General features: G+C 35.8%; 1 protein-coding gene across 1 annotated transcript; it reads right to left on the bottom strand.

The window, feature by feature from the left end:
* Positions 1–329: 329 nt before the first annotated feature.
* Positions 330–8,251, bottom strand: LOC109214684 (threonine dehydratase biosynthetic, chloroplastic-like). Its single transcript, XM_019378626.1, has 8 exons — positions 7,639–8,251; positions 5,649–5,828; positions 5,063–5,539; positions 3,955–4,203; positions 3,807–3,880; positions 1,459–1,576; positions 928–1,062; positions 330–816 (listed from the first exon to the last, which is right to left on the bottom strand). The coding sequence occupies exons 1-8, from the start codon at positions 8,086–8,088 to the stop codon at positions 676–678; spliced, it is 1,824 nt and encodes a 607-aa protein (XP_019234171.1). The 5' UTR covers positions 8,089–8,251; the 3' UTR covers positions 330–675.
* Positions 8,252–8,622: the final 371 nt, after the last annotated feature.

The raw sequence follows: 8,622 nt of genomic DNA, 5'->3' as shown, positions 1-8,622 counted from the left end.
ATTTCCCAGAAGACAACCGCTATTCTCACTATGATAGGAAATTTAATCTCCATTTAATGTCAGTTTTTTTCAGCCCCTATACGTAGAACAGACACTACCAACCTAGATTGCCACGTTGCACACACCCACACAGGTCAAGACTTTAGTTTTAAGGTGTATGTGAGCTGAACTAGGCGTGCAGTTTTCAAGATTCTCACTGAAGTCTGCCAAAGGAAGGAAGTAAATTATTTGTTTCACCGGAAAAACAAACCCACACCCTATTCTCTTAATATAATCCCAAAAGTAAATCTTCAAAATTCAATTCCAAGCACCCGCAGAAACCAAAAACAAAAACAACATAATGAACATGAAACAAAATTAATTTTTGTCCAAACACATGATGAAGCTCGGATTAAGAAGGCCAAATTTGAAAAAGAAGAGACAACTCCTAATATTATCTTGAAAGTGAATTGTTTGTTCATGCCTTCATGGAAATGGAGGCCTAAAGACAACATACAATGATACAAATAGCTATACATACAAAAGATAAGGAATAGCCCAAAATCACCTAGCACACTGGATCTATGAACCAAGCATCTTCCATTAACAAGAAGAGTTCAGAATGATCTAACAGGGAGAAAATGAGGTCGGCAAGTTCCACATGTTATTTTTTTTGCATTATGAGCTGCAGCTTTTTCACTGCATTATGAGCTGGAAAGCCTCATTGAGACTCTCCACTGCATATTCATAACCAAGACTGTCAGCCCGTCCCTGGAACTCATCAACCTCGGCCTGTGGAACTTGGATGCCGACTAGCACATTTGCACCAGTATCTCCCTTTCAGGACGAAAGAAATGATAGAAAAAATCACTCAAAAGTAATAGCAGAAAAACTAAAGACCGGCACCAATAAAGGGAAGAATGCAACTAGAAAAATAAGATTAGGTACCTGTGCACGGTAATGAAACAAACTTATATTCCAACGTGGGCTGAAAGCATCTAAAAACTTCATCAAAGCACCGGGCTTCTCAGGAAAAGTGAATCGACACAGAAGCTCATTGTGGACATTTGTTCTGCCACCCATCTGAAAAGATGAGAGAGAGAGAGATAGATAGAGAGAGAGAGAGAGAGAGATAGATAGATAGATAGATAGAGAGAGAGAGAGAGAGAGAGAGAGAGAGAGAGAGAGAGAGACCCATCAATATCCAATGTGCACCGCATAATTCATTAAACCAGGTAGAACAAAAGGAAACATCTCGTCACCTATGACAGGAAGTTAAAACTCATTTCTCTCTGTAAATGTACTCTCGAAGAATTAAGAATCTCAAGAGACAAACATTAATTTATTAGTGTTAATCGTTATTAAGTTTCATAACATAGTAGTAAAAATCAAAATATTCGAAAACTCTACTAGAATAACTACACATACTGTTTCATACTAGGAATTAGATCAATATGATATAGAGACTTAAAACATTACCAAATGCCTTAGATGATCTTTGACCAAGTCATTATCTGTAAGATTAATGGTTTGCAGATTTGCAGATTTCATCCTCTCCAGCATTTCTTCGAGTTCTAATTTTGTGTGAAGACCAACACTGCACATTAAAAAGAGGGGCCTTAAAACAATGAACAAAGCCAGCATTATTCAATTTAAAATTTTAAAATAAATAAAATTGGCTTTATTATAGGTTATAATCTATATATTATTAAAAGGAGAGGAAAAACCCCTCTCCTTAAGCCAAGTGGCAGCCTTAAAATTAGCCACATGAAATGTATTAACTGATAACTAATTCAGTCATATTATATATATATATATATATATATATATTTATATATATATATATATATATAGAGAGAGAGAGAGAGAGATAAAATGATAAGACTAATTTATTTTTTGAGATAAGAACTTTTTTGAATAATAATTCATATGCCAATATAATAATATTAAGCAATGGATAACACAATTAGATAAGCAAAGAACAAAAAATAATTTATGAGAAAATATAAAAATATACGACTTATAATTAGAATTATGATGAGAAAAGTCGTACATATACACATAACTAAAATCATAATAAGCAAACAGTCATAAAGTTAGAATACTAAAAAAAATATTCAAGAGATAGCGTAAAAATATATAAACTAACTAATTTTTTCTTGAAGGAAATTTTAGTTAATAAATAGAACTTATAATTTCATAATAAATAATATAAAAATATAAAAATACTATTATGATATTATACATAAGATAAGTATATTATGTATATAACACAAATTAATAATTATTAAAAATATTTATATGTTTTTATAAAAGTAATAAAAGACTTATCTCTTTATACTTTTGATGATTCAAACTTATAATTTATTTAAAAAAAAGTATAATATTAAATTTTCAGTAAAATACAAAATGAGAAAACTACTCAAATATTACAGTAGAAAAGAATATACAAAAAGAGGGGGATAAAGATAATTCTACTATATTTATATTATGAATTAACTAATAAATAAAAGATAAATAAATAACACTCAAGAAAATTATTGATAAATTTAGATAATTAACAGTATAAACAAGTACAACAACACAAAACCCCGTATAACATAAGTCTTAAAAAAATAAAAATATTTTCAGAGTAAGGAAAAAAAAATATATATATATATATATTCTGTATTATTATTAAATTAACAAGTACTTGGTACTATACATTTTTTATAGTATCAATCACCTCTCCCCAATACTTCTTAGGCCTACCTCGACCTCTTCTCAAACTCTCCATGGCCAACCTCTCACACCTCCTGACATGAGCATCAATGCTTCCTCTCTTAACATGTCCGAACCATCTCAGCCTCGACTCCTGCATCTTGTCCTACACGGAGGCTACTCCCACTCTGTCCCGGATAGCTTCATTCTTAATCCTATCTCTCCTGGTACACCCACACATCCATCTCAACATCCTCATCTCTGCTATTCTCATCTTCTACACGTGAGAGTTCTTGACTGGCCAACACTCAGCCCCATACAGCATAGCCGGTCAAACCACCACTCGATAAAACTTACCCTTAAGTCTTAGCGGCACATTCCTATCACACAAAACACCGGAAGCGAGCCTCCACTTCATCCATCCCGCTCCGATGCGATGTGCGACATCTTCGTCAATCTCCCCGTTACCCTGAATAATAGACCCGAGATACTTAAAACTCGCTCTCTTGGGGATAACTTGAGCATCAAGCTTAACCTCTACGTCTGCATCATGGGTCCCGTCACTGAATTTGCACTCCAAGTATTCTGTCTTGGTTCTACTCAGTTTGAAACCTTTAGACTCCAAGGTCTGTCTCCAAACCTCCAACCTCGCATTAACTCCGCTACGCGTCTCGTCAAACAACACTATATCATTGGCAAATAACATGCACCAAGGCACCTCCCCTTGGATGTGACGCGACAGTACATCCATCGCCAAGGCTATTAATTTAATAATAATACAGAATAAATAAGGAACAAATAATTTATTTGATTACTATATAACGTGTATCCTTTGATTTTGTATAGATTTTGTTATATTTCAGTACAACACATTCAATAACAAAATAACTAACATTATCAAAATAATATGATATTAAATCATAATTTTATAAGATTAATATTCTATTAAATTATCCACGCATCGCGCGGGTTCTAACACTGGTAATAGATTTATGGAGAGGCAAATAATTGGGAAATATTAAAAAATTTGTCGATGTCTTTTCATGAGTAAGTAAATCTGTTAATAAATATTAAAATTATCAGCTAAAATGTGTCAAAATCTCTTTAGAATAACAAGGAGACCTTGCCTGTAAAGTACAAGAGCTTTTTCTTTCCCAGAATTGTATCTGTACTTGAATTCAGTGATATTCATTGGCCCTACCTGTAATCGAAGAGAATGCTTCAGGGAAGTGCTACTAACCAAAAAGCCATATTAAGCACTCAAGGTAAACCTACCATTTCAGAGAACTTCTTGAAGCTACCTGGCTCTTCTGCCATAAAAGTAGCAAGAACAGCTTCCCGTTGTCTACCAACATCTGCGAGTTCAGTTACCAATCTAAGTCTGTCAAAGTTCATGTTGGCTCCACTAGTTATTGCTACTATGTTTTCACCCTTGAGGCCATAGTACTTGCAGTATGCCTCAGCTCCAGCAAGAGCAAGTGCACCTGCAGGCTCTAGTATGCTTCTTTTCTCTTCAAACATGTCCTATCAAAGGAAAAATGAACTGTCACATCAAAAGATGTATAACTCATGCAAAAAAGCTGTCTCGCCAACAGTTGTTATAGACTTGCTGCAAAATGGTCATATATATCTCTAAGACCATTCCGTACGAAAAAAAAAAATTTGGGCACGAAACATGTTGCTTGAGTGGACATTCCACAGTCTAGCACCTATAAAAGGAAGATCAAGTTTAGCTAAACACCAACGCCTCTCTTTTTTTCCTTTTATCTGATAACCGAGAAATCCCCGAGAGCTTGTGGCACACGGTTCGAAACTCGATGGACAAAGGCCCGTCCCTCTACCATTTTCCACTTAGATACTAACCTTTTGTCTGCGGCAGGGATCAAACCAGTGACATGCGCCTAACCCACACATCATAAGTTGCGGCCTTACCACTAGACTTAAGCCCTGGGGGTAAAAGACCTGTGGTGCCTCTTCCCACTGACCATTTCTGAAATTTTGCGGAATGCTGGTATCGAAGTTCATAGCTTCCAACAATTTTTATACTATATTTTTTTACAATGTTTTAATTTTCTTTTACGATTCATAATTTTTCTTAAACCACCCTGTTCCATTCCATCTTTTAAAACATTGTCGCACAGTATCATCATATATAACACAAGAGGCCAGAACAAAGGTGAGAAAAATAACAATTCCTAGCAAAGAAATAGAGGTAACGGACAAAAAATGCAATTGATAGTCTCATTTAGGGAGATTGGTGGTGGTTCAAGGAGCATAATAAGAGACATTGAAAGATTTGGTCCTTAGTAAGATATAAGGTAAAAACCAAAATAGTCACATAATCCAGATGAAGCAACATGTAAAATAAAAGATGGAGGCTAACCTTTATAGATGCACATATAGCATCACGACCAACAAGGACCACGCCATCTATTAATTCCTTGCAGAGACGATAAGTTTCTTCACCAACCACTTTAACAGCTACACCATCTGCGAAACCCCCAACTTGGTCCAGCATTACTCTTTGACCATGCTGTAATGATAATGCCATTGCATTTGCATCAAGTGGCTCAACTCCAATAATCTTTATATCAGGGGCAACCCTTTTCAAATAGGCAGCAATACCAGCTATAAGACCCCCTCCCCCAACAGGCACAAAAACTGCATGAATGTTTTCTTTAAGCTGTCGATTTATCTCCATTCCAACTGTACCTTGTCCTATGATGACATCAGGGTGATCAAAAGGAGGGATGAATGTACGGCCTTCAGCTTCAGCCCGCGCTTTTGCGTATGCTTGAGCTTCATCATATGCGTCTCCCACTAGAACAACAGTAGCACCCAATCTCTTAACTGATTTCCACTGCTCAGATTGGAAAAACATGGTTTTAGAAAAATGGATAAGTTAAAAATAACAGAATTCATTCAATACTATAGCTATAAAAACCAAAGTGTAATTCAACAATCCTAACTTTAATGTCTGGTGTAGTAACAGGCATGGCAATCACAGCATTGCAGCCAAGTCTCTGAGCGGCTAATGCAACACCTTGTGCATGATTTCCAGCTGATGAGCATATAACCCCTCTTTCCAACTGCTCCTTAGAAAGTTTTGCCATCATATTGTAAGCTCCTCTGAGCTTGAACGAGAAGACCTGCCCATATGAGTATGTCAAATTTACTGAGTGTACTCTACTCCAATGCAGAATATTGTATTTCCAGTGATAAGAACCTCTTCTTTTCATTCATTCATTCATGCTTTCTATCTTTCTTTCTGTCTTTTTTTGGAGGGGAGTTTAGAAGATCTTAAGGAGAATAACAGCCTACAGAAGTGCAACAAGCATTAACTTTTCAAAGCCAAAAGTATAGAGGAATAATATTTAGGGGAAACAAAAGATAAAAAACTAGATAAATCCACAAGGTACACAGACTATCCAAAAGAAAAGGATAAAAAAAGAACTTGCTCCCTTGACATAGGAGACATAAATTTCGAGTTGCGCTGAATAAGAAACCAGGCATAGCTCAATATTCATAAAGCTGAAGAACAACTAATCCAGCAAAAAATCAACATAAATAGCAGACAAATTCAGGTCAGAGTGCAGAACCAATCAGATAAGCACAAGTCCACTGTCTATTTTGCTTTTTCTTCCCCTAATGTAATTAAACCTTGTCTAACCCCAACAAGAAAAAGATCTGAATCAACCCAAAATGTAACAAGAGTGGATCAAAGCCAAACGACGGATAGAGTAGAGCAGAGTCAATTTCCTCTTCGAGTGTCGGTAGAGTTTGGTCAAAGGGAAAAAGAAACATGAATACGTGATAAGAGAAAAATGCCTAACATGGACGTTCTTGAAACAATGCAATCACAGTAACTTCAAAAGATTCCTTAAATTTCAAATATTTGAAGCATAATCAAAATATAATGAGACGAACCTCGAATAGCTTAGAATCTTTCTATCAAAGTTTAAAAGAATAAATTACAGGTACATGCCTGTATAGACAAATATTGGAAAATCAAGATCCAACAATGTGAGAAAATATTCAAGAAATTAAGATCCAAAGCTACCTGACTTTTCCCCTAGCTCCGGCTCAAAAGAAGTCAACTGCTTCATTTTCCACACACTATATACATAAAAGCTTGTACATTTCTGACGTCTCTTGCATATCTATATCTTACTTTTAATAAGTTGAGGAAATACATATCTAAGCAAAGACTTCATCCCAAAAACACAGTCTCTAAGACCTCCCTTTCCGTTACGTGATTGCTATGCACAATAAGGTATAGCACCTAATTTCTAGTCCTAATCCATTGCCCAACCTTTCAACCCTCAAAAGCAAACACCAAATTCCTAAAACTTGCTCTTGGCATAGCTTGGAGGCTCAACTTTCCCGAAACCAGTCACGTCAAAGAACAAAAAAGTCTTGACAGATCATTCTTAGACAGAGAATTGTAGTGCAATCCCACAGGAAAAAACAAAGAGAACAGAAGCTACTTCAGCCATTTGATATGGTTTAGTTCCAGAAATTAAGGAGAACGGAAATCTTAATAGTAGCTAAATCGCTAATTATGAGATGCACTTCTGGACAATAAATTACTATTACAGTAGTTTTATTCTATCACAAAAGAACTGCATAAACTTTCATTTGATATTTTGTGAAAATGTGTTTCTCGTACCAAATACTCTCTTAGTATTTTTCAAGTTTTCATTTGACTTTCTCACACCAAATACTCTCTTAGTAACCAAATATTCTCTCAGTGTAAAGTAGTTTTCAGCTGTTAAAATATTAGTTCTGAAGAAATTCCATTTACACAACAACTACTACTATGCCTCGATCCCAAACTAGAGTGACAAGCCTAATATTAATTAGCACAGAAATATATAAAGAACTTAATTTAATACCAAATATTCAAACTTTAACAATTCCTACGTAATGTATCGAAGAACAAAACCAAAAGATAGATACCGGCTGAAGATCCTCTCTTTTGAGCCACACATTAACACCCAATCTCTCTGACAGCTTAGGCGCGTTCTGCAAAGGAGTCTCATAAGCCACGTCATACACTTTAGACGACAAGATGTTCGTCAAATACTCGTAACCAAGCTTACCACCGGTACCTAAAACCGGACTATTCGGTATTAAGTATCCCGGTTCGCACTGCAACGAGCTCGGCGAAACTCGTAGCAACGGAACCGAAGGAGCCGGTGAATCCTGTAACGGTGACGCCTGTAACGGCTCCGCTGCCGTAACTGGTGATGACAAGATCTCCACCGCCTTAGCACGGATAAATGCATTCCTTTTGATTTTTCTCGTTTTCACGGCATTAGTAGGAACAATGGGGGAGGTTTTAGCCGCTAAGTCCGGACGGAGGCAGGAATTCAATGACTTTACAGCGGTAAAATGAAGAACCTCCATTTTGTAAGTATATAATAGAATCCGGCGGTGGCCGGGATGTGGAGATTTAGCCGGCGGCGAAGGTCGTTGTCTAAGGGTTGCAGCCGAGGAAGGAGGAAGAGAAATGGCGTGAATTGTGCAATTTATATAGGGCCCTGTTTGTTTGGTTGTTGAAGTCTTTGTTATCAACTTGTAATCTCACTAAAATCTAAATGCCTATAAACTGTGGGGACCTGAAGGTTTTCATAACACACGTGACTGTGTGTGACTAGTAAGAACAATAATGGATGAAAGTGAAATTGCACTTTATTGTGTCTTGCCTTTTTTGTTTAATTATACTCTCTCATGTACAAATTTAACATAAAATATTGAGATTCAAAGAATATTTTTCTATTAATAAGTATTTTTACAACTACAATATCTAAAAGTAGAAAAAGATATATAAAATACTGATAATAAAGTTATTCGGTTATGCTGATGAAAGATATAAGTAATAGTTTTTATGAGACAATAAAAGAAGAAGAGTATTGCACAGAAAAATAGAGACACATAATT

Source organism: Nicotiana attenuata, unplaced genomic scaffold, assembly GCF_001879085.1.
Source record: "Nicotiana attenuata strain UT unplaced genomic scaffold, NIATTr2, whole genome shotgun sequence".
NCBI lineage: Eukaryota > Viridiplantae > Streptophyta > Magnoliopsida > Solanales > Solanaceae > Nicotiana > Nicotiana attenuata.
Note: the sequence above shows the minus strand (reverse complement) of the source record. Positions and strands in the feature narration are given on the sequence as shown.